This window comes from Pseudomassariella vexata, assembly GCF_002105095.1.
Source record: "Pseudomassariella vexata strain CBS 129021 chromosome Unknown BCR38scaffold_15, whole genome shotgun sequence".
In the NCBI taxonomy this organism is placed as follows: Eukaryota; Fungi; Ascomycota; class Sordariomycetes; order Amphisphaeriales; family Pseudomassariaceae; genus Pseudomassariella; species Pseudomassariella vexata.
The window spans coordinates 720,495-745,032 of NW_024467970.1; the positions used below are offsets into that span (position 1 = coordinate 720,495).

Genomic DNA, 24,538 nt, shown 5'->3' on the forward strand with positions numbered 1-24,538 from the left:
GTGCGGAATTCCGGACCCCGCAGTCGAATCCCTAGAGAGACAATGTTCACACTTACACGACTGATAAACTCGGCTTCAACCAACAAATTCCGGGTGTTTTGTTGTCTTCAAAATCAAATTCCTCTCCTTGTATTTTCACTCAATTTCGACACATTTCCACTATGTAGAGCTGCTCCTCTTTCGACTTCGGCGGACTTCGGTTTTCCCACCCCTACCACCAGTAAACTCATGGAGACCCCTACGCACGTGGCCGAGGAGATGACAGCCCCCTATGGACATGCTTGTATGGGTTGCTCGAAAGCTAAATGCAAATGCATAAGACGTAGGGATGCTGCTTGCATGCGGTTGGTATCATCCCTCTGTCATTGATGATGTTGTGTTACTCAGTTGCGATTGCAGCTGCTCCCGGCGAGGACAAGAATGTCGCCCTTCGTCGTCGGTCCGGAAGCGCAACTTGCGAAAACCGCCGCTCGCATCTAGGCCATCTCAGCTCGAGGAGAAGTTGGAAGATCTCGTGACCTTGCTTCGGTCCCAGCAGACTCTTACGAGGCAACCGTCCGGCCCTCCTGCGGAGTCAGCTGCGCAACCCCATGACTTGGGTGTGCCAAGTAGCATAGGATATACCAATTACCCATCAGACCACCACTATGTTTCTTCATATCAGGTGGAAAAATGCTTTGAACCTCCCATAGCCAATACCCGCTGCCATGTTCCATCTGTTCAGACGCCATCAACCATGGTTGTAAGCTCAACCTCGCATCCATCCCCGAACTCGATTTCGACGTCCGGTTCGCAGGAAACTGAGCTTACACCAGCCGAAGCCGAAGAAGTCCTCAACACTTTCCACCACCAGTATTTGCGATTCTTGCCGTTTATCTACATCCCACCAGAGATGACAGCACAGCGATTGCAAGACGAAAGGCTCTTTTTATGGCTGAACATCAGAGCTGTATGTTGCAGGTCACTCACGCAGGTGAACAGACTGGGCCACAACATACGGGAGATCTTAGCACGTAGGGTCTTTGTCGACCTGGAGCGGACTTGCTGCTGGGCGTTTTGGTATACCTCGGGTGGTGAGTTGACTGCCACTTCGCATTGCTAATCTCGGTCTTGTTTGTTGACTGACAACGTAGGTCGACTTATCAAACACGGGGGAAATCGTTCCTGTGTAGCTATATCAATGTAGCTAACTCGTTAGTATCTGATATTCGGCTTGATCGTCTCCGAGAAGCAACTGGGAGTTCCTGCCTCCAATCGCCGCAGTTGCATCACAAGCCGCCCCCGAAGACTCAGAACCATGAAGAGAGAAGAGCGATCCTTGCGTGTTTCATCATAAGCTCGGCGTAAGTGCCACGTCAACCAAAATGTACGTTGGAGAGGGTCTAACCAAGTGTGCAACATTTCCAGCTTCTTAAGAGTTGACGTGGTTCGGTGCGGCCCGCAATTGGACGAGTGTGTACAGTCGCTGGCTGAACAGCCCGAATATGCCGGCGACGAATTCTTGGTGGCCATCGCGAGGATAAAGCTCATCGTCCAGGAAGTATCTCGAATATCGTCGTGTCAGTACGTACACGAATCCTCTGGGCCACCCTTGCTGTATATGACAGCACTGCGGGCAAGATTGGAGCAGTTGAAAAATAGTCTCGGACCAGCTCTCGTTCAAGACAGTAGGTTTTCCGCTTGTTGGAGTGAGCTCAGGCAAGCTTCGACGTTAACGCATTAACAGAAGCGATCATGTCGCACTTTCATCATGCCGAATCCTGCATCAACGAGGTCGCCGCCTTTCACCCTCTCCCCATCACCATGCCTGTTAGCCTTCATGCAACGAATCCACCTCCTTTCCCCGTTCCCTCTACTAATAACATAAGGTCCCAGCCAATCTCTCAATACCTCTCCAAACCGATTGACATGCCTCGCCTCGAGGTCCTTCAGGCTTGTCTCGATGCAGTGCAGCTCAGCATAGCCAACTTCTTATCCTTCGGGTTGCACGAGTACGTCACCATGCCTTTCGCCATATTCACTCACTGGAATCATGCGATACACGTGCTTTATCGGCTGTCACTTCTCGAGGCTCCTGACTGGGACCGGGCAGCTGTGCGACAGGCTCTCGACGTGACGGCCGTACTGAACGAGGTGGCCTATAGAATGGCCCAGGTCCCTTGTGCCATACATATAGTGGTTGGTGAGAGGGATAGGGATTTGTTTTCCAGGGGCGCGACCGCACTGCGAGCTACGGCTACACGTTGGGGTGCTGCGTTGGGTCATGTTCCCGGAGAGAACGATGCGATTGGGAATCCCGGAGGAGAAAACTCGTTAGATAGTCTTGGCGAGGAAGTTACACAAGAGGAGCCGACCATTGTGGATTTCGGGGATGATGCATGGTTGACTGATTTGTTTGGTATGTGGAAGGACAATCAGATGTAGGGTGAGCAAAGGTACTTGGCATGAGAGAAGCCACCGGGACCCCTAGGATACTTATGTGCCTCGTGTTTTCCATCCCGCCCTACTCTAGCTGTTCAATGTTCCTGCATTGGGGCTGGGCTTCAAGAATTCACTTCGCACCAAATGAAGCAGCATCTGTGCATTCGCACTTTTCAAACCGGATGTCTTCAGATGCCTTAAAAGGGCACGAGGCGGTGCGTCACTGTCTTTATGAACAGTCGCAGCTGCGATCTTTACTCGTCACTGCTACACTTTCTAACGATTTCCAGTAGAATACCTCGAAAACAAGAACAACCATATGTTATATTGTACATGTGTACGAAGGCCGCCCGGAAGGTCTTGCAAATTCGACTTCTTCAAGCTGCTACTCTCAAGCAACTACCGGTTTCTAACGCCCAACGGGACAGCAAATTACAGGCCGAACCATGCCTTTCATCGGCATGACTATCTTGCGTGACAATGCGAGTGTATACGTCAATAGGCTTGTGAACCCGCACTTGTCCCCCCACCTCTCTTCAATGGTCGGATCCCACCGAGACCAGAACATCCATATTCGAGTTTGCCTTGACGCAATATTATCATAAACCACCCTCCCAAAATAATTGCCTCCAAGACTTATCATCGGAAACGTACCTAACGACCACAATCACCACGTACCAGACGCTCCGCTCACCCCACATAGCTCGAACGAGGGTGGCTATCGAACTCCTACGAAGCTGGGAGCAAGTGTCTTAAGAGACATATGTGCTTCCCGCCCGAACAAAAACTCACGTCTGCTACCACCATCATCAGTCCAATAATACCCTCAGCATCAAACTGAGTAAAAACGTCCAATGAATACCTCCACGGCTCTTACCCAACCAGAAGACTCTAGACTTATACGTTAAGCAGTTGACTCTACAATACGTCTCACTTATACTTAAGCTAGCATTGTTTCGTCTAGCCTCTAACATCTTATCCTGATCATTCGATGGAATGATTGGATTTTCCATGCGTCCGACAACGCCGATCTGAGCATCAACCCCGAAGTGCTGGGATCGGCGCACCTAGATGTGACACCGAAATGATGGGCTGGGGACGTTCTTTCGTTTTGCTTCCTCGTTTGAAGACGTTGAACAAGCTAAGGGTATTGCGGACTGGGCGCAAAAGTGAAGGTTTCCCATCTGGGACGCTTGTATGGTCATCACGGAGAAGCTGGGCTGTGAAGCGACCTGGGAACCAACGATATTAGGGAACTGCATCGCTCATGAATCCTTGCCAACGCTTCTCCTAGAATACTGGGTAGGCCATGTTCCGACAATAGCGAGAATGGTAGCTTGGACGGTCGCATGGATGACCAAGCTGGGGAATGGAGGGCAGAGCGACAAATGAGATATTGTCGGCAACTTCCTTCTGCTCGGCTGTCGACTTGGAAGTTGCCATTGATGCCTTATAGACACAGCCAAACACTCCGAGGGAATATTGATACGCTTGCGGCGTTATGATGGGTTGTCCACGAAGAATATCGTGCCAAAAAGCTCTTTAGATGGAGAGACTCGGCTGACTATCACTACTTGTGCCAACTGTGATGCTTGCTGATGGGGCCTTGGGGGTATTTACGATCCAAGAATCTTGGAATTTTGTGTGAAAACCCACTCCAGATTGTCTGCTCTCATTTTGTCTCTCCCAGGGTCGGCCGACTTCGATGTCTGTCACCTGGGTAAACCACACATGATTCGATGGTAGCCCTTGCCGTTTCTATGCCGAGCTTAAAAGGAATTGAATCAAAGTGTTAGTATCATATGTTTACAGCCATGATTATACTCATCCAATAAGTGAAACAAACTGCGTACCCCTGATTACCGTGGAACCAGCAGTATAATATGGAGGCATGATTTGAGAGGGGAGGTCTCGGCATTTCTATGAAGTTAATGCATTCGCTGTCCCATATCTAGTATGCCGGTGCTACTGTCTACCATGCATCAAGTAATATGCCCCTGTGTTATTTTCTCCCTCCATCAAACCACCCTTCACAACTTAGCCTTCCTGCTTTCCTGCGAACCCGGTGGAGAAGCCGTCGCAACATCCTCAAAGCACTGGATAACCACCCTATACAGCCTTCCCGATCTGATAGCCTCATAGACAGCCGTGTTAAACGTCCCCACCGACTCCTCTTTCTGCCTCGCCGCATGCGCGCCCCCAACCACCGCCTCGGTCAAGAACGGCACGCACAACTCCTTCCTCACAAACTCGTAGACGCGCTTGCTCGCGCTGCCCAGATTAGCCGCCGTGCCTTCGACCGACTGTTTCCCTTCAGGACTCAGTGCTCTCGTGCGTAAATCCAGCGCCTGACACACCGCCAGGATGTGAAAAGCTATCAGCTGCGACAGTACCGCCACGGAATCCATGGTATATCTCGAAGATACTAAGGCGAGCGAATTGATGCTCTGGTTCCCCATCTCGGCTGCTAGGACATGGGTCCCGACAGGATTCGCCAGGAATCCCAACTCGGACGCCAGCGCTGCCATTCCCACGTCGACGCCCTTGAATAAGTACGAGCACGAAGGGTCGTCAGCTACAAGGTTGGGCGGTAAATCGCGATTCGTGACCGGGTTGATGAGTTCCGTCACCTGACTAAACAACATCCTCCCCAAACTCTGCAACCCCTGACGCAATTTCTCCACCGCAGATGTAATCGCCTTAGCCTGAAAGTTTCCCCCATGAAAAATACGGCCACGAGACGCATCAATCAGGGGATTATCCGTCACCGAATTGAGCTCGCACAAAATCTGCGCATGCGCCAACATGAAATCCTCGAGCACGGGGCCGATCCATTGACTCGCGGTCCGAATAGAATATCGGTCCTGTCTCAGCTCGCCAGCGGCAGCGCGGACATTATCATTGCGCGTGACAAGCTGCGAGCCAGCCAGGAAGGCGAAGATGTTCCGCGCGGAATCGACCTGGCCCGGGTGTGGGCGTACCTGGGCGATGAAGGGGTCGAAGCTCTCGTCGGTGCCGAGGAGAGCTTCTACGCTCATGGCTGTTAGTACTTGTGCCAGGGCGGCTAGATTGATCGACTCGTGGAGGGCGATAGCGGCGACGCCCGCCGAGACAGCTGTGCCGTTGACGATGGCGAGGCCTTCTTTGGCGCGGACGTCGGTGGGTTTTATACCGGCCTGGGCGAGAGCCACGTCGGCGCGGACCACTCTACGTGCGCCGGGAATGCGGCGGTCGCCGGCGAACGCGGTCGCGTTGGGTTTACCCTGCATGACGGCGCCGACGTAGCTTAGTGGGCTGAGGTCGCCCGAGGCGGAGATGCTGCCGTGGAGGGGGATGCGTGGGACGATGTCTTTGTTGAGGAGTTGCACGAGGTTTTCAGCGACGCAGATGCGGATGCCTGAGTCGCCACCTGCAAGGGAGTTGAGGCGGACTAGCACTGTAGGGATTTTGGTTAGCGATGCTGTTCTAATGAATGATGATGGGTAATGCGAGGCTGCCGCCTATGTAAGAAGTAAGGAGATACGAAAGGGATGGGAATGAGATAACCTCCGCGTCATAACAGGCCCCCCCTAGACTACAGTGAAAAATGCAGTATGGTCCGCACTTTCCACTATCATCATTAGGGCTCACTCGTCGCCAGTAGAAAGCCAGCACAGGTCATCTCATTCCACACCCCAAAAGGGGGACCACACAAGAAGCGACTTACTCGAAGCTCTTGCCCACGACTCCGGCATCCAAGTAGCTGCCACTTCATCATTGAGCGCCAACGTGTTCAGATCCGCAACAGAATTCTGGTCTTTTCCAGCCCTCGTACCCGCCAGGATCCCAAACATGAGGTGCGAGTAAATGCTCTGCTGCAGATCGATCACATCCTTGGTGCGCGTGTCTGCACTACCGCCAAACCCTGTGTTCACACCGTAGACTGCAACAATGTCAGCATATGCCACTTTTGAAGAAAAGAAAAATTCGAGTCATCACTCAGATGCCAGCCAGTCCTAAGTCATATCTCAAGAGCAAAAGGCTCCCCAAGACGGCTAGCTAGCTAGCTCTCCGAGACATCTTCTGCTCCTGAGAAAGACCAGAGGGGGGCGTAAAGAACTGTCGAATTGCATACTGACGCTGCCCTCGGCCAGCCGCTGGGTGACAATGTTGCTGCACTTAGCAATGAGGTCCAGTGCTTCGTTCGTCAAGCGCACCCGCGACGACAAGGGTCTTCGCGAGACGGCCACAACCTGCGCAACGGTTAGGTTGCGGCTGGTCACTGGGATCACCGCCTGTTCTTGTTGTGATGATGGTGCACAGAGCAATTCGAGCTCTTGCCAGTTGGTGAGCACCAAGCTCGTGAATGAAGACATCTTGGGCCGATTCTTTCTTTTATGATGCCAATAAATGTTATCAAGTGTAAGAGCGAATAGTATGAGTATCACTCGAGTAATGACGAGTCAGTAAGTAGGTAGGTACTTAAAAAAATCTAAAGGACTACTAAATGGAAAGAATGGTGGTGGCGACTTAATAAGTATTTGCTCTCGCCAAGAATTCACCTACTTCAACCACTGAGTGAGTTGGTGGCAGCAACCGGGGGACAATCAATTATGATAGATGCAGGAAACCCGGCATTGCCATCGTCTGATAAGAGGAAACAACCTGCTAAGTGACAATTACTTCTGCAGCTTATCCCACGTTCATGCCGTCAGCCATATGGCGGTGAATTGATCAGGGCTTGTTTGCGTAGCAGCTGCTGCACGCACCACAGCATTGAATATTCTGCATTGTGTCAGCTGAGAACAACAGATTGTCACAAGGCACACAAATCGATTATTCCGAACTAGTAATCGAAATCAACTTTGTGGTTGAGTATGAGTTACCGCTGATAAATATCGTGAAGAGCCTCACCTTCAATGGCCTGTTCGAGTAACACCTGAAATGTCATCTATCTAATAGTTGATCAGAATTCAGCTGCACGAGGAACAAAAGCAAGAGGCAACGAAACGTATCACCTAGTCTGTATCAGTTCAGTTACATCTAATGGAGTATGGAGGAGTATGGAAGATTATGACTTCATCACTAGAAGAAATACACGAATCAATAGCTTAGTGCAAATCAGTGTTAGTTGTGGTATCAACCAAACAGACTATCAAGCAACCGGTATCTCCGGGTCATCTTCGACCAAGCTGGCGCCATACCGCAAATCCTTAAAACGCCATTTTTGGGAATCTATCCATTAAAGTGAGTTCTCAACTCAAAATGATATTTACGCGCTGAGATGCCTGCCCGTATAGACAATGGGGCAGCTAGCGCAGAGCATTATTCCTAGACATGGCACATCTGATGACACCATCCATGGATGTATCCGAGAATGGGTCCAAAGTTGTGTCCGAGAAACTCGGGGTGAAGGGAGTGAAGACCATGTAAACCAAGTGTACCCGACGTCAAATCCACTAAGGGTTAGGGTAGATGCACAGTGCTCGGTGATGATTTTCGAGAATCAGGGAATCAGGACCCCGATAATACTTGTCCAGTCCAATCAATGCTATTCTTTCCGCTTGCGAGAACTCGGCGAGCGTTACTTGCCCGGGATTCCAATTCGCGGGGGAGGAACAGGTGTAACCTTGGACGGGGGCTCATGCTTCTTTGCCTTCTTTGAAGTTGGTGTCGAATCCTTGGTGTTTGACCTATTGGTAATTTTCGATGCCTGTGAACTGGGGATTTGCGGGGTGGCAAAAGTGGTCTTGGCCATGTCAGCCGACAACTTGGAATCCAGCATCTTGGCTCGTTTAGCGGGCTGCCCTGCTGGCTTGGTCTCCTTAGCTGGTGGAGGCAAAGTTTCAGCCTCGTCAGAATCACTGCTGCTAGTGTCATCGTCGTCACTGCCGCTCTCATCCACAGGCTGCTTCCGCTTTAGGTTGTCGTTGGCAACGGGCTTTGGCTGGAAGGGCAATGCCGCTGTGGTGGTCATCTCCTCATCTGAATCGCTTTCGGAGGAAGACTCGGCAGCAGGCTTGGTCCGCAAAGACGCTATAGCCGAGGCCTTGACTGCCGGCCTAGTGAATGGGACCGGCTTCGGATTGGGGACGCCAATAGGAGTAAAGCGGGCCCTGAGTCCCTCGGGCTGCTCTCGGATGGGCTTGGGTCGGCGCACATAGTCATCTGTTGCAGTTGCGCTGACCGTGCTCTCGCCCCCGAACTTAGCTTCGCGACGAATGTGGACAGTCGAGTCGACACCGTGGGAGACTGCTAAGTATGTTAGCTACGCAAGCAAGGTGGTGGAGGCAAACTTACGAGTAGACCACTTGTCACCTTTCTTGTTGGCCATGAGGATTTGGACTTGGTTGTTTGTAGCATAAGGTTCCAGGTCCAGGCCATACGAGTCGCCCTGATGTTTGATGATGGTACCACCGGCCGCAGCTTTCGCCATATCGATCTCCATGTCTCTGAGAACAGTGATTGGTAGTGATGCTGGTGCAGTAAAGTACCAAACCTGCTTTCCCTCCAGATTGGCCTTGCTGAAGAAGTCGGCAACCTCCTTGCCAGGATTGTCTGACGAGGCTTTGCGAATCATGAACTCGGAATTCTCGAGCCATGCGGGTTGGGCACTGTGCCAAGTGATGTTAGTGGGAGGCAACCAGGAGTTGACTGAATGGCAAAAACTTACACTTGACCAGCTTGTTTAGCACCAGAGGCTCCATTGATACTAGCAATAGCCTTGGGGTCCACCTCATTCTCATCATCACTGTCTTCTGAGCTAGAGTCGCTGTCTTCAGTACTCTTTGCTGCCTGTGCTGCAGGCTTGGTTGTCGTGGGTTTCGCCGGAGTTTGAGTCTTTGCGACAGACTGGGCCTTTGCACCTGACTCCTCTTCGTTGTCACTATCGCTCTCACTATCGCTCCCACTGCCGCTCTCACTGCCGCTCTCGCTGCTAGTGGAGCCACTGTCCGAAGTATTCGTACTACTTTTCTTTGCATCTGTTTTCGGGGCTGGTTTCTTCTCAGACTCCGAGTCTGAACCGGAGCTTGTGGTATCTGACTCGGAGTCGGATTCCGAGTCGGCCTTGGGGGGTTTCTTAGCAGTCTGTACCTCGGTCGCAGTCGCTGGGACCGCCTTTATTCCGTTCACTTTGGGCTTCAGCGCAGTTGCCTTCTTGGCCTCGAGCTTCTTCCGAGCGGCTTCAATACCGTCATCGCTGTCGCTGCCATCGCTTCCACTGCTACTACTTGAGTCCTCGACGAACTCACTGCTCTTTGAACTGGCTGGCAGCTCACGCGCTCGAATGGACGAGGATTTGATAGCAGGGGTGCTCTTTTTTTCGTTGATGTTCTTCTTCATCGCCGCAAGCGAGCCAATGGAGCTTTTTGGTGCCATCGCAGGTGCCAGGTTGCCGGGTTGTGGGAGGATGAGGTGCGCTTTAACCAAAGTGAATACGGGTCGGCGAGACTCACGATACTTGGACACGCCTAAAAAAAAATAAAAGTTTGGTCCACCATGACGGCGCGTCTCAATTAACGCGGGGCAGGGTATGGGCCGTTGTGGGGGCCGCTGAGCCCGGAGAAACTCGGAGCCCGTGCCACAGCAGCGCATTCACAACAGCAGGCTCAGGCAAGTCATTTTTAGGCATAACACCAGGGCCTGCAGGTTTTGAAAAAGAGCTTCTGTTGGTGCAAGTACTTGTACACATGCGGTAACTCAGCCTCATCAAGAAGGAGGCGCGATTTTGGCTCAATTATATATGAGAATCTAGTGCAGTGAACCTTTTTTTATATTCACGCGATGGCTTCAAACAAGAGACGGAAATTGGACACTGCAGAGCCTCCTCAAGGTATGCCTTAACCCGTTTGAGCACTGAAACTTCGTTAAGCTCACATGCATGCAGTTATGAGTGCTTTTGCTCGACTTAAGAAGAGAGCCCAGACGTCGGCAGCGAACCAAGAAGAGGATCGCCAACCAAGCACACCGGGTTTTCATGAAGAAAATGCCACTGTCATTCCCACTAACGATGACAAACCCGAAAAGGCAGTTAGGGTCAGGAGGAAGAAGACGAAAACGTTGGAAAAGGCAGACCAGGACAAGTCTGTCAGATCAAAGGACCAAGAGACGAATTTGTCGAATGTTGCAAACGTAGACGAACCAACAGAGCCTGCAGGAAAAGTGAACGACATCAACTTGCACGCACCAGATAAACCAGCAGTGCAAACACCTTTCGCCCCATTGTCAACTTTCAAACGAACCAAGTCAAATCTCCAGAAAAAATCTGGAGGCAAATTGCAGTTGAAGTTATCGAGTGGAGAGGTTGGTGCCCCTGAATTCTTTTACAGAAACAATGCTAATGAACGTAGCGCCTCGTTATATTAGGTAGTTATGGGTTACGCGTTATCATTGGCGATGTCACGATATGTGGTGCTGTGTTGAGGCCATCGGAAAAGATTCACTGGATTCATGCACCACATTGCCATGCATTGCCTGTAATACGATGTCCAGATGAGGCAGTGTTGGAGCTTGAGAACCATCCTGATGTTGATGACTTGAGGAAGCTTGGTAATCTCTCGCCTCACTTCCAGCGACTTTGGAATGAGGAATCCAGTCCAGAAGCTCAGAGGAAGCGGGAAAAGTCCACGAGCACTTTCGAGATTGTAGGTATGCTGTTTTTGCCTCTTTGCAATAGACATACTGATTCTCTCCATAGCTATTCACGTCTGATGATCGACCTAAGAGGGCCATCTTCAACGCTCTGATCTCGCCTCCAGAATGGAATCGTGAGATTGAACGGCTAGTAGTTGCATCTCGCTCGAAAGCCATTTCCGTCATGGTCACAGGACCAAAATCATCAGGAAAATCAACCTTTGGCAAAATTTTGACCAACCAACTTGTGACAGACAGTACTAAGAATCGGCATTCTGTTGGCGTTGCTGTCCTGGATCTAGACCCTGGGCAGCCCGAACACTGTGTTCCTGGTCAGATTACTCTTGTCCATGTCACGGAACCTCTCCTGGGTCCATCTTTTTGTCGACCAATTCCAAGCTCTAGCACCCGAATGATACGATCACATACACTTGCCTCCGTCTCGCCAGCCTCAGATCCACAACTCTATTGTGCAGCGGCGATCGATCTCCTGACGCATTATCGCAACCGACTAAGTGCCTGCCCTCTTGTCGTTAATATGCCGGGATGGATACAAGGGACTGGCTTGGATCTCATCACGACCTTGATAGGGGGACTACGACCAACGGAGGTGATGTTCATGTCGCAAACCGGACCAGTTGAAGTCATCGAGGGCCTTGAGGAAGCGTGTCGGGCTAGTTCCCTGGTTCGGCTCCCATCACAGAGCTGCCAGTACACAACGCGGACGGCAGCCGACTTGCGTACTATGCAGTTGATGTCATATTTCCATGCGGAGGCAAACACGAATCGTGGCCAGGTTCAATGGAATTCAGATCCTCTCACCACAATTCCCCCCTGGATGGTGAACTATTCGGGGCTTCACCCGGGAATACTTGGAGTATTGTGTTATGGCTACCAAGCTCCTCCTGAGTTGCTTGCGGAAGCTATAAACGGTACAATTGTGGCCGTAGTTGAAGTCGAGAGAGCTCTCGCTTTCCGAGGGGCGAGGTACGATGAGATGGAAGGTACATTTGATTCCGCCGAAGCCGACGAGAGTGCGTCTGATATGCAGATGGATCTTGACGACAGTCATGACTTGTCAAAGCTGGCAACGGCCACCCCAGAGGGTATACCATTGATCAGCAAGGAGACGGCATTGAATCCCAGGCATTCGCACACGATCGGGTTAGCACTCGTCAGGGGCATTGACACCGAAAAGGGAATACTTCAGCTGTTGACTCCTATAGCGCCGGGGAAGCTCGAGGAGATCAACGAAAAGGGAGGTAATATAGTACTTGTAAGTGGCAAGTTCGATCCTGCCAGCTGGGCATATACGGAAGACTTGTATTACAAGTCCAGAGATGAGGACACAGGCGAGACAGCAGAATTGGAGCAAGGAGCCAGCGACATTGACTCGAGGGACGGTGAAGGCGCTGCCTTCTCGGTGGCGGATATCGATACAGGAAATACCGACGCGGTTACGACATCCATACCCTGGATTGAAGTCCTGCATGCTGGCCAGAAACGTGGTGTCGGGTCCAGGATTTGGAAAGTGCGGAGGGACCTTGGCCGGTCGGCTGGTAATGGTGATTAGCAGGCATATAGGCACAGAACAAGCAAATTTGGCTGAGTTAATGCTGTGCCCGATTCAGGTATAACTTCCAGGACAGCAGTGACTTCATTTTACTCTCCTGTGGATCTCAACGGTCAGGATATACTGCCATTGAGCCCTACAAGTGTGGCGCGCTGGTCAAGCAGGACTGGGACAATCAGTTCATGCTGGAAGGTTTTTTGAAGCTGTCCGTGTTTAGCATTAAACAAATCCCATACCCGCCGAATCGAATTTCTACAGGGCAAAGTCTAGATTTCCCATTTAACTTTGAGCGTTTGGACTTCAAAGACGTCGATTTGTTTTAACTGCACCTTATTAAGCTAGCACGAAAGCAAGACTGAGTCGCATGCACGGCCATGAAACGAGATGCAGATTCGGGATGGGTGTAAGGGGCGAAGATCAACCTTAAAATCCAGACATGACTAGTTCATCGGTTCAGAATGCCATGTAACATGACAGTATCTGATTCTGACCCATATCGGTCGAGCACACATCGGACGCCACCAGAATGGAACGCAATGGTATGGCATTTGGCGTTCTCTTTGATCGTGCCCGTACGAGCTTCGATGACCAGGACTCGCTGACAAAGGCATTGCTAATTCCATCTCCCGTATCAAGGCCAAGCGGAACAGCCCACCGAACCAGTGTTTTCCTGGAACAGCCTAGGATTACTTTGGTGGCATAGGGCCCTTAGACGCGGCGGACCGAAACGTCGCTGCGGGATGTGACACGCAGGGACGAAGCTTGCACAAGTTGCCTCATGCGGCCTTTACTACGGCACGAATCCCAGCACATTACATCAATGAGTATGCCGCCGATGAGACGAAGATATGATGTCAAGATATCAAGTGTCCGTTACTCGGGCATGACCTAAATGCCCTTTGCCCTCTATCCTCTATATTATTAATGTCTCATTGTTCTTCCTTTACACGCGTTTTTGCGAGAGTTCATGTACGTAACCGCTAGGCAGACGTTCAAAAGTCATCCATCTACGACGAAGCAGACACTCAATAGACTACCGCGGCCTTCTACCCTAAGCCATAGAAACCATCAACAATGGCCCTCCCCGAAGACTCAGATCTATCCATCACCCCCTTCTCCTCCGTCAACTTCACCCTGCAAAATCCCTGCGACTTCACAACATGGTTCTACATCGCCAAAGCCGTCGCAGGCCCCCAACTCTGGCCCTCCATCAACCCTCTCCTGCCTGGTCCCTCCATCAAGCCCCTCCTCCAAGAACCGCCCCGCCCCTCAGATAAAGGTCTGGAAAATTTCACCGACAAAGAATTCCGGCTCTATCTATGGTATTATGAGCGCTGGCGCGAGCGACACAACGATTGGAAAGTTCAGCAAATGCAGCTGCACAACATGGATGTGTGGCTATTTCGATCGGTGGCGCCGCAATTCTGGGCCTACTTCAAGCGGGAGGAGAGTGTCCGGGAGAAGATGCTCGCCATCAGAAGCGCACTTGACCATGGGCCAAGGGGAAGGTGGTGGTATAAGGGTAAGCAGGCTAAGGTGCCTGTCACGCAGCAGGCGGATTTATTACCGACGAGTCCTGAGGCGGATCATCCGCCTTGGAAGAAGAGTGCTCGACCGGGGCAGGGGAGGCCGCGGTTGGGGAGTTGTTTTGGGGCGTTAGATGGGAGGGGCAGGGGGGAACAGGGGGTAGTGGGGATGATAAGGACGGTGAAGGAGGACGGTGTTGGAGATGAGACGAAATTGAAAGTGGAGGAGGGAGTTGACCATGCCTCTGGGGACGGGAAGGTGGTTGAGACGGGCGCTGAGAACGGGAGGGCGGTCAATTGGGTCGATTCGAACAAACCGGTGAACAGTACGGTTGCTACCGATCATCAGGAACATGTCGAAGTTTCCAGTGTCGAGGAAGTTGAGGATGATATGTTTGGGAACTACAAGCTAGTTGGCGCTTCAATGAATGATCATGGCGCGGCCTGTGGACTCGCTAAAGGTGTAACTGATGTTCACAACAGAGCTCACACATCGGGAGTTGACGATATGGGGGCGATGGGCATGGGTGAGGAATGTAATGACAAGGACGTCGAAAACCTTGACAACCATGGACCGGTGATGGGGCAGGTTAGCGATGATGTCACAGAAGACAGCCGCAACGGTGTCCCTGTCGCAGTCCCTGTGTGCTCATAGAGTTTCTCACCTCTGCTGTTATTATTTTCAAAGCGATGTAGGGAATTTGCTTGGTATTAGTATGTGGTCAAGTTGCTTTGATCGAGATTGAAACATGGGAATGCCATTTTGTCCCAGCTATCGTATGATATACGTATACTGCGAACTTGTGTCGCTCAAATTGGGTCTTTTGTACAAAGGAAAAACTAGACGTACTGAGAACACTACTTACTCATATTTTGACCATTAACCCATGCGACTTATCGTGAATATCAACAAATAATGGACGATTGCGGACACAACAGATGACAAGGGTGAGCGAAGGCCATTGAGCTTCGCAACGACAAATGGCAGGTCCATTCGGAGTACCTGAGTCGTGCCTTGGCTTGTCTACCGCAGATCATCGAGGACAACATGAAGCATGTGCAAAAAGCCCTGCCCAATATAGCCCACGGCGGCTTCTTTCCAGTATCAGGAAGTGTACCCGACTCATATGCCCCCCTCCGTCCAACAACCTTTGCAGAGGCCTAGGAGAGTACTAGAATATAGGTCCTCGCCGTAAAGCACTAACCGCCTCTACCAAAACAGGGTAAATTCGAGCTTTGATAGGATAATAGGTATTTAACCCACAAGGCTCAAACTTATACATTATGTAGTAACTGTGATAAATTAAAGCCTGAGGTATTAACGGATAGGAGGCATGTAGACATGCGTTGTAGTATTGAGAAACCACTCGAGCTAACTTGGGATGAGTGCCTACTGACCGCCGCAGGTACTTGACCGGTAAGTCTTAGTAAAAGTCTTAGCAACAATTCTAGTAAGGTCCCAGGAACTAAATTCTTGACCGATGGTCTCCCCCAACGATCGTCTATTCTGCGCCCGTTTACATTTGCGTGACGCAGTAAGCCACAGGCGATCTCCTTCTAGCTTGCGCCCCAAGTCCGCATTCGCTACTAGACAGGCGAGATCAGATGAATGAGTGGCTTGGATATTAGCTATCCTTTGTGGTCACTTCCGTCGTCTTGAAACAATAGTGGCCGAAGACAATGAGTAGCGGCACGGCGGCAGACCCTAAATTTCTTCTAGCCTCGAAGTTCTCAGTATCGTCTCCATGAACATGTCAGATTGGGCTTGTGTGTTGCCAGTCTTGAGATAGCTTGTGTTAGCCAACGAAACACCGAGCTGCGGGGACGGCCAATTTCTAAAGGCCGCAAGTTCCGAGTTTCGATACGTGATGTGTTCTAGAATTAAGAGTTGCCAGTTTTATTTTACATGGACATACTACGTTGATGGGCAAGTGGCGGTCGATCGTTGATAGATCAGGCTCGGCGTAGATTGCTTGCGTTCGTGTCAACTGGGATACACCTAGCCCTGTACATTCCCGATGACCTGGGCCGGCCTTGATTGAACCCTGATTCCTAGGGGGTGGTTGCAAACTGCTTGGGGTTGTACTTAGGGGATTGCGGGGGCCCCCCAGGTGAACAGAACCTTTATGCCGACGGGTCAGGCTGACAGGGCGCAGACGAAGACCCAAAACAAAAAAATAAAAGTTTCCCGTGCAAGTCTGTCGTTTGTGTTGTTATTGGGATTCTGATCTATCGTTTTCGGAAGACGCACCACTGTCGGAACTGGGACTTTCTAGAGCAGTGACCGGTCATCCTAACAAATTCCAGAAATAGGAAGGTGGTGTCAAGAAAATGGTCTGTCTCAAAGCTTCCAGCGCGGCCATAGGCGCCCTACTAGAACATTTCCGGATTGGTTCGCGTTGGTGGTCAGGACCAGCGTGGGAATAAGACAACACCGCAAGATGCTGGACGGCTGGTCGATCGGGATCTTGCCGGCCTCGCAGGGGGCCAATTCAAATCCTCTTTGTATGCTAAATGAGCTTGTTGGAGAACTGAATAATATTTTATCCTCGTTCCATGCCTTGGATGGTGTAGCATGGGGTTATGGGAGAAGTCTGAACTCAACACATGGACGAACAAATCCACACACGCAAATTGGAGCTATGTGTCGCATGATACACACAACACACGGAGGATTGGATAAGATATGGAAGCCTGCACGCCTACCAGATTAGCGTGGACAAAGTGTAAGATTTGGGCCGTTGGGGCCTCGCAAGTACGATCAACCTTGCAACACCAAGTAGCGATTCATACCATTGAAAACCCAGAGTGTCCAGAAAGGATGAATCTTTAGTAACAACCAAATTCCGATCGATGTGATGGGTACATGTAGGGAACAGTCCAGACACTCGCTCGTCTCCGGTCTCTGTGTTCAACAGCGCCGTCGTACCTGGCATCGCGTCCTTACTGTAGCTTCGGCGGCCTGAAACTACCCAAGGATGGATATTCGTGGTCTTGATAGATGAACCCCCTCCCCGCACTATACCAGGTAAGGGTTGGGTATTTGGACACATGGGATCTCGACCCTGCTAGATGCACATCTCAGGGATATGTATCCCGTTTACGCTCCCCGGGTGTTATGCGGCATTGTTGATCGCAGGGTAAGGTAGCGAGCGGGGTGGACCTGGATAGACGGTGTACGGATGACTGAAGAAATCTTTGTTACCATACCAGCAAGCCCCTGACCTAGGAAGGACACGACTTCCTCATGCACAGCTCAACTGGTTCCCCATTTGGTAACCAAAAGGTCCCCCTCATCAGCTTGAACAGGCCCAGTGATCGTCAATAATCCTGTACAAAGCGCCAGAACCCGACCCATGAGTTTTACTTCACATGTACTTTTTTAAGGTACTTCGTATGTACCTGAGCCATGCAGCTTTGAATTGATCTGGCTTGATCTTGAGGCCATGAAGGTGAGCTAGGTTACATACTCTGCATTAGTGGGTGAAACCGCCGTTTTTAGGCTTGACGAGTAATCAGATGTATCATGAAATTTGTGTCTTACTTAATTAATGCACCGTTAAATAGAGTCCCAAATTGAGATGCCGGACACATGATTGCTAGCGTTCCGTGTCGGATTCATTAAATCCGGCTCTTCGTATCACTACAGCCTCGCCAAGTGATTTCTAAGTCACAGATCCCACGCTCACTTCGACTCGAGGGCATTCAATTAGACTAGTTTTCCCATGTATCAAGTCGCCTCCGTGCACGAAGATAGCACCAAAAACATCGATACCATTTTCCTGGAAAGTACCTGAGGAGTACGCCGCCGGCAGGCATAATATTTACTACGATCTTGAATATGCTTGTGGGGAGACGTTCTACACTCGTGAGGAACTAGAGAAGCCCAGCGGCCCGAGGTTGCGACCGACAGTCGGACAAATAGCAACATGATCATTGCCGTAAGCTTTAAAGCTGTCAGCGGGCTGAATACCGAACCAGACGCAAACCGTGATGAGGTACGCCGTCAAAAAGATGAAGAGCGCGAGAATCAACAGCAGGAAGCGCTTCAACGTCGCCAGCAGGCCAAGCCAGGATCTTGTGCCCCAGCGACATACCTGCCAGAAGTGTTTCACTGTCTTCTTCACACACAATAAGGCGATGATTTATGTACTTGCAAACTGTTACTGACAGCCCTAGTCATAGTCAGAAGATTAACTACTACAGGCATTACGTCGCAAGCCCCGCAGCCGAAGTAACCGGATCACATTACAGCGTCCAACGCAGCCGCCACCAACATAGCTAGCTAAGCCAGTAACGCAGTGGTGAACAGCTTCGTTTTCCTCATCAGCGATATATAGACAGTCAAGTAGCCTCGCTGTGCAATCTATTTTGAGATTCTACCGGTACAACTTCAGATGAGTACAGTACTTAGACAAGTATAGCTTAGAACTGGTATGGAGTTGACTTAAGATGGCAGGACTGGTTCATCTTAACCAGGAAAGGTTCCTAGTCCAACAGACTGCATTGCTCCAAAAAGGAAAAGCCCCCATCAGGATGACTCAGCGTTGGGGGCCGGAACCGCCAGCTGCAACGAAGGCTAGTAGCAGAGCAAAGAAGCGTATTGTCGCTGTGAAATGATTTATGTATCCGATTGATTCTCTGTATTGAAACGACATATTACTAAGAAAGACACACACCCTTGATAAAAGCGATTCTGGATGTAAAATCGAGCGCGAAAAGTCTCCAAGGTGGGTAGGTTTGCTTTGTGGCCGTATGGTGGGATGAGACTCGCAGTGGATTTCATATCCCATCACCCCCTACATTTCCTATGTAAGCAGTATGAGCTATCAGAAAGCCACATCAACTTCATTTGGAGTCCTGGACTGGGTCTCGCTGTGTATTCCGACTTGTTCAATTACTTCGGGGTCATATCTGCATATGATATCACGTCGAGGGCTTTATTTGCCCATTACTATGAAGAGCATGATGCAACTTAGCGAGGCTGTGGTTAGTATGCCATCCTATTTCCAACGGCTGTTCTTGGTCTCAAGGCGGATATTATAAAGAGAAACAGGGACGTTTCCGTCGAGAGTGGATATATCTACGCCCAAGATCATGGCTGCCGCTTTGCTGAATGCTCAGCCAGGACGGGTGATGGAGTTCACCAGGCTTTCGGCATATTGGTTTAGCATGCCCATAGCATTAGAACGCCCTTTAATAGAATCTCGGCGTTTCTGAAAGCAAATAAAACGAGAGTCGCGAGAGCGTTCGTCGAATGTTGTGGCTGGGGATGGCCAAAGGCATGCTAAACTGCACAAGTCCCTGAAAGTCCCCTAACAAGGATGTCATGTGAATTTTCCCGGTACTGTGACGTTTTTAGAACTCGGTGTAGGTGTCTACAAGGACAGGAAAAACACAAACTTGTGTATTCTGTGAACAGAGGTTTCAGGATGGCAGCGAACGACACACACGTGTACAGTGCGTGGATAGCGAAGAACTACCGCAACCCCAATGCTTGCTCGAGGTCCAGACCGTTCAGAATGACCCTTAGGGCACTTGATGCCCTAAAACATGCTGAACGGGTTCCCTATTGTTTCGCGCCTCGACGGGACATTGCAAGAGCAGTATTTGAACGCCACTTCTGCCTTCATCAACGCTGGGTTCGACCCGCGTGATGTGGCACAGTGGTTTGGCGATCAGAGTATTAACGCGGCTCATAAGCGCTGGAGTTCGATTGGGTTAGTTATAAGGCAGGTCTGGTCTTTGCCTGGCTTCAGGGCTGACGAGTCTGAGTCTGATGGTGAGTCTAACGCGCACTCAGACAAAGTAGAGAGTGGGGCACGAGTTCATGGTGCTGATGGGGGAGAGGGAGACGGGCAAAATAATGACAGGGAAGACGATGACAGAGAAGATGAGGATAATGGGGAAATCAATAACGAGGAAAATGCTGAAGGGAGCGAAGGTGAAGAGTCTAAGGACGTAGACATGGCTCATGTTGATGATGGCGACGTGTAAATGACCGACGATAGGGTTGATTCGAATATCCCTAGATCCCATATAAATAAAACGAAATAGACGTTATGGAACTGTATTAGAGTTGGCCTCGATGGGAGCCTTCGAGCGCTGATCCACTTCGGCCACCTTTAGCGAATATATATAAACCCTTCCCGGCAGCTCTATTCCCCCACCACTCAACTCCCCCCTTTCCAATCTCCTATTCTCCTCAAAACTACCCGAATCACCACCGCCATCCCCCCACAAAAACAACAAACACATGCCAATCCAATTCCAGCTGGGACGTACTTGGGCCCATCCGTCGCCGGGTACATGTACGACCCATACGTTGACGACAAATTGCCAAACATGCCCGTCGCAGCCACCACCACGGCCCTCTTCGCCAGCGGCCGGGGAAATGACGACGTGATCCACGCCAGTATAATTTGGAAAGCGGGCTGTACACCCATAGGAATTAGGTACATTGCGAACATGCGCGGACCGATGCCGTTCGTCGTAACAACTAGAACATTCCCCGCGGCCCCGACGAGCATGCAGCCCAGGATATGCCACGCCCGGTCGCGCACGCGCGAGCTGTTGTACGATACACCCAGCACCGCTAGCAGCGTAGCAAACCAAACTGGTACAGTTAGGAGTAGAGTCTGGGTGTTGCCGTAGCCGAGGGACTGGACGATGGTGGGGAAGAAGTGCTTAAAAGGCTCGGCAGGAACAGCTTGTGTAAGGAAGATATCGGGAGAATGATAAGTCACGGGGAGGAGCTCACCAGCCATCTCCACCCTGCTATACCGTGCGCCATATGCAGATCAGAAAGAACACCGGCTGCGATCAAGCCGCCGAACATGTTGGCCAGCGCAACTCCGGCGTATAATATGGAAATTCGATGCGTGAGCTCGTTTGCGCGATACCAAGAACTCATGAGGAAAATTGCCCCTCTGGACGGGGTTATCAGAACTTTAGATCCTGATCGTCTCGATACGAGTTGTAGAGTAGACTCACGAGAAAAAGGGGGCTTCAGCAGCACCGAGGAACAGACGACAGACAATTTTGCCGGTAAAGCTCCGGGTTACTGACTGACACGCTGAGATCATGCCCCTAGGATTTCTGTCAATATGTTGCGATTCCACATGCACACCATACAAGGCTCTCACCAGATAGCCATCATGAGGCACAAATACAATGATGGTCGGACTTTAGTCAGGAGTAAGTTGGACGGCAACTGAAAGACGATGTATCCCTGTCGTATTTGCATTAGATTTAAGCTTCACAGAGTGCAGGGACAGAACACACGATGAAGAGGATCGAGGTAAGGGTGTTGTACTCGACGCCTTTCAGTCCCAAATTCTGCTCGAGCGTCCCCAGCCGTGCTTGTGCCAATGCTGTTCTATCGAGGAAGTTGGTCGTGTACATGAGGATGAGCCTAAGAGCATAATTAGTGAGGGTTTGGATATTTCGAGGTGAAAAATGGGCGTGGTTGTGAAAATGCGGGTGGTATGAATTACCATGGCAACAATCTCAAGTCAACTTTCCATAGCAACTTCTTCGTCTTGTAAGCATGCCACTCAGCATCCTTGGAGATGAAGTCCATTGCGATTATGTCATAGTCTGAGACAGCTTCATTTTTGGTGACTGTTTCGGAGTGCGTCACTGCATTCATCTTTTCGATTTTAGAGTCCTCCTTCTTGATGTCCATCTTGGCTAAGTTTATACAACAGTAGTTGCGAATATTCATCTTTTTCTTTATATTGGCCCTGCCAAGCATTGTACTTATGTCTGGGCAATTCCGGGGTCCGGGGTCCGGGGTAGACCCATTCTGTCATAGTACATCCCGGCATTCTCTCCGACGTGAGCATCCCCGCAGTCACAATCTCCACCTAGTTGCTGGGGTATACTGGAAAACTGTGCAGAGAAGAAGGAGCCCTTTCCAAGCTTTCTTCGCCTTTGACCGTGCTAGTTCAATTTTCCGATAGGCGGGATTCGAACTCGAGCTGAATTGGACGCCAGGCCCCAGGGGGCGCTGCCATCTATAACACTCATGCACTGACTTGTGCTTTTTGCCCTGATATCTCTCAGTTCGTCTCCCCGACTTACACTCTCAGGTATCCACTTCTTCATGAGCCGCTGCGATGCCAAAGATAATCCCAGGGCCCCTGAGCGAGAAGCATGGAGAGATTGACCAGGTCGAAAAAGTCCACGTTGGAACTCGCATCAACGAAGCGTACGACTTTGCCTCGAGGCCAGAGGAATGGCATCAGGAGTACACCAAGAAGCTCCTACGCAAGATTGATCTTCGGCTTCTCCACATGTTGAGCTTGATGTTCTTGATGAGCTATCTCGACAGAAGGTAGGCTTTGTAGGGAGTTCGTCCCACCATCCCTCAGAAGCTATGCTGATTCCCACGAAGCAACCTCGCCCAGGCGCGTCTTGCTGGACTTGAGGCAGACTTGGGCCTGGTTGGAACCCAATTTAACACGTGCACATCAATCTTGTTCGTGGGCTATCTCGTCATGGTAAGTATCGGCACCACACTTACTAGCACCTTTGGGCCACGTTCTTACACGTATACAGCAACTCCCGTCCAACCTCATTCTTACTCGGGTAAAACCATCAATCTACCTGCCGTGAGTACTCCCTTCTCTCCTAGTGGCCCTTCCCCCTTCGTTAACAATGAAACTCAGTGCTGGTATGTTCCTCTGGGGCGGTATCAGCGCGGCCCAAGCTGGCGTGAATAGCTACGGCGGTCTGTTCGCCTGCCGTTTCTTGCTTGGATTTGCAGAGGCACCCTACTTCCCCGGGTAAGTTTCAAATTGCAATTATGAGACGATTTCTCACTCTGAAGCCCCTTTTCAGAGCGGTCTTCTTGATGTCGACTTGGTATACACGAAGCGAGCTTTCCAAGCGCTATGCAGCTTTTTACGCCGGACCAGCCTTGGCCAATATGTTCGGTGGCCTGATCGCTGCGGGCGTGCTCAATTCCTTGGAAGGTCATGCGGGCCTTCGAGCTTGGCGCTGGCTGTACGTGATCGAAAGTGTCGTTACCGTTGGCCTGGCAGTGATTGCCTTGTAAGCATATACGGCTAAATGAGATTCCTATTCCTATAAGTCTAACACACACAACGCAGTTTCGTGCTGCCCGACTTCCCACAGAGTACCAAATGGTTATCCGACGAAGAGCGGGCATATGCCATGTGGAGAATTGCCAACGACATCGGAGAAGAAGAAGAAGACACCAAGGAGCCAACAATGATGCAAGCCGTCTGGCTTGCCGTTTCCGACTACCGCACATGGATGTTCGTTGCCATGCAGCATTGTGTCTTGTTGGCGCAGACTGTCACGTTTTTCTTCCCGAGTATTGTTCAAACTCTGGGATATGACAGTGTTACCAGTAAGTGTATTTCCCATACTATCTGAGCTTGAGCTGACAGCTCCCTCAGCGCTGCTCCTGACGTGCCCCGTCTGGGTGGCAACCTTCATCGCGACCATGCTGAACGCTTACTCGGCATCCCGATACAAGGAGCGCTGTCTCCACATCGTTATCCCGATGTGTGTCACCATCGTTGGCAACGTCATGGTTATAACTGTCACGGCGCGCGGTCCACGGTTCTTCGCTATGTTCCTCATGGCAATGGGTGCGCAGTGCTGCTTCATGGTTGTTCTTACTTGGATATCGAACACTTTCCCACGCCCGTTGAGTAAACGTGCTGCGATTATCGCCATTGTCAACCTAATCGGGAACGCATCGAACATCTACGGGAGCTACCTTTATCCGTCTACGGCTGCCCCTATGTACGTCAACGCAGGAGCCACAGTCGGTAAGTCAATACTCGTCCCCTTTTTGAAAACCCCAAAGTTCTCTAATATTTTGTTCTAGCTGTTCTGAGTTTTGTTTGCATTCTCCTGGCCATTGTCATGCGATTCGCTCTCAAGCACGAGAATAAAAAGATCGGTGCCATGGCTGTACATCCCGAACATGATTATCACCAAGATCCGGCAAATGCCGTGGATAGGTACAAAGGGGACCAGCAGAGGATGGTGCTTTACCAGAGACAGTTCAGATATATGTATTAGCAAGCACATTGTATACATATAATCTTTTGACCCCTTGTATCAAGTCAAACATGGACCATATCCTTGGTGGTCAAAGTCTGGTCTGATGTGTTTTAATCATGTAAAGAAACTCACAGTGCGACTGTTATTGTCAATTTGGCGGGAGCCTGGTCTGTAGGTTGACTCCGTATAACGGCCCATGAGTACGACGCTGTCTGCCCTGGAGAGACTAGGACCGAAACTATTTCAGCCTCACTACTATCCTGGGTTTCTCTCTGCGAGGACGGTTAGTATCGAACATGCTTGCATAAGGAGATCGAATTTTGATAACCTAACTGCGCATGTTTCTAGGTTCGGTTCATTT

The 24,538-nt window shown here is 50.5% G+C and overlaps 7 protein-coding genes across 7 annotated transcripts; 4 read left to right on the forward strand and 3 right to left on the reverse strand.

Moving 5' to 3' along the window:
* Nucleotides 1–328: 328 nt before the first annotated feature.
* On the forward strand, nucleotides 329–2,424 carry BCR38DRAFT_413199 (uncharacterized protein; the record flags this gene model as incomplete). Its single annotated transcript, XM_040858806.1, has 5 exons — nucleotides 329–1,073; nucleotides 1,187–1,343; nucleotides 1,408–1,559; nucleotides 1,608–1,667; nucleotides 1,727–2,424. 5 exons carry the CDS (start codon nucleotides 329–331, stop codon nucleotides 2,422–2,424), a joined length of 1,812 nt encoding a protein of 603 aa, XP_040711696.1.
* A 1,958-nt stretch (nucleotides 2,425–4,382) lies between these two features.
* On the reverse strand, nucleotides 4,383–7,108 carry BCR38DRAFT_446902 (L-Aspartase-like protein). Its single transcript, XM_040861121.1, has 3 exons — nucleotides 6,536–7,108; nucleotides 6,128–6,343; nucleotides 4,383–5,857 (listed from the first exon to the last, which is right to left on the reverse strand). Exons 1-3 carry the CDS (start codon nucleotides 6,774–6,776, stop codon nucleotides 4,452–4,454), a joined length of 1,863 nt encoding a protein of 620 aa, XP_040711697.1. The 5' UTR covers nucleotides 6,777–7,108; the 3' UTR covers nucleotides 4,383–4,451.
* Nucleotides 7,109–7,815: 707 nt separating this feature from the next.
* Nucleotides 7,816–9,900, reverse strand: BCR38DRAFT_71539 (DNA-directed RNA polymerase I subunit RPA34.5-domain-containing protein). The gene is made up of 3 exons (XM_040865579.1): nucleotides 9,074–9,900; nucleotides 8,701–9,014; nucleotides 7,816–8,655 (listed from the first exon to the last, which is right to left on the reverse strand). The coding sequence occupies exons 1-3, from the start codon at nucleotides 9,778–9,780 to the stop codon at nucleotides 7,985–7,987; spliced, it is 1,692 nt and encodes a 563-aa protein (XP_040711698.1). The 5' UTR covers nucleotides 9,781–9,900; the 3' UTR covers nucleotides 7,816–7,984.
* Nucleotides 9,901–10,185: 285 nt separating this feature from the next.
* Nucleotides 10,186–12,607, forward strand: BCR38DRAFT_413202 (uncharacterized protein; the record flags this gene model as incomplete). The annotated part of the gene is made up of 4 exons (XM_040858807.1): nucleotides 10,186–10,234; nucleotides 10,289–10,704; nucleotides 10,752–11,045; nucleotides 11,099–12,607. The coding sequence occupies 4 exons, from the start codon at nucleotides 10,186–10,188 to the stop codon at nucleotides 12,605–12,607; spliced, it is 2,268 nt and encodes a 755-aa protein (XP_040711699.1).
* Nucleotides 12,608–13,681: 1,074 nt separating this feature from the next.
* On the forward strand, nucleotides 13,682–14,788 carry BCR38DRAFT_499783 (uncharacterized protein; the record flags this gene model as incomplete). Its single annotated transcript, XM_040864802.1, has 1 exon — nucleotides 13,682–14,788. The coding sequence occupies one exon, from the start codon at nucleotides 13,682–13,684 to the stop codon at nucleotides 14,786–14,788; it is 1,107 nt and encodes a 368-aa protein (XP_040711700.1).
* A 5,405-nt stretch (nucleotides 14,789–20,193) lies between these two features.
* On the reverse strand, nucleotides 20,194–21,820 carry BCR38DRAFT_499784 (major facilitator superfamily domain-containing protein; the record flags this gene model as incomplete). The annotated part of the gene is made up of 7 exons (XM_040864803.1): nucleotides 20,194–20,256; nucleotides 20,349–20,819; nucleotides 20,894–21,062; nucleotides 21,127–21,222; nucleotides 21,279–21,364; nucleotides 21,418–21,547; nucleotides 21,630–21,820. The coding sequence occupies 7 exons, from the start codon at nucleotides 21,818–21,820 to the stop codon at nucleotides 20,194–20,196; spliced, it is 1,206 nt and encodes a 401-aa protein (XP_040711701.1).
* A 433-nt stretch (nucleotides 21,821–22,253) lies between these two features.
* On the forward strand, nucleotides 22,254–24,195 carry BCR38DRAFT_352285 (allantoate permease; the record flags this gene model as incomplete). The annotated part of the gene is made up of 8 exons (XM_040856697.1): nucleotides 22,254–22,471; nucleotides 22,532–22,637; nucleotides 22,696–22,748; nucleotides 22,806–22,922; nucleotides 22,978–23,190; nucleotides 23,250–23,512; nucleotides 23,562–23,939; nucleotides 23,999–24,195. The coding sequence occupies 8 exons, from the start codon at nucleotides 22,254–22,256 to the stop codon at nucleotides 24,193–24,195; spliced, it is 1,545 nt and encodes a 514-aa protein (XP_040711702.1).
* Between the last annotated feature and the right edge of the window lie 343 nt (nucleotides 24,196–24,538).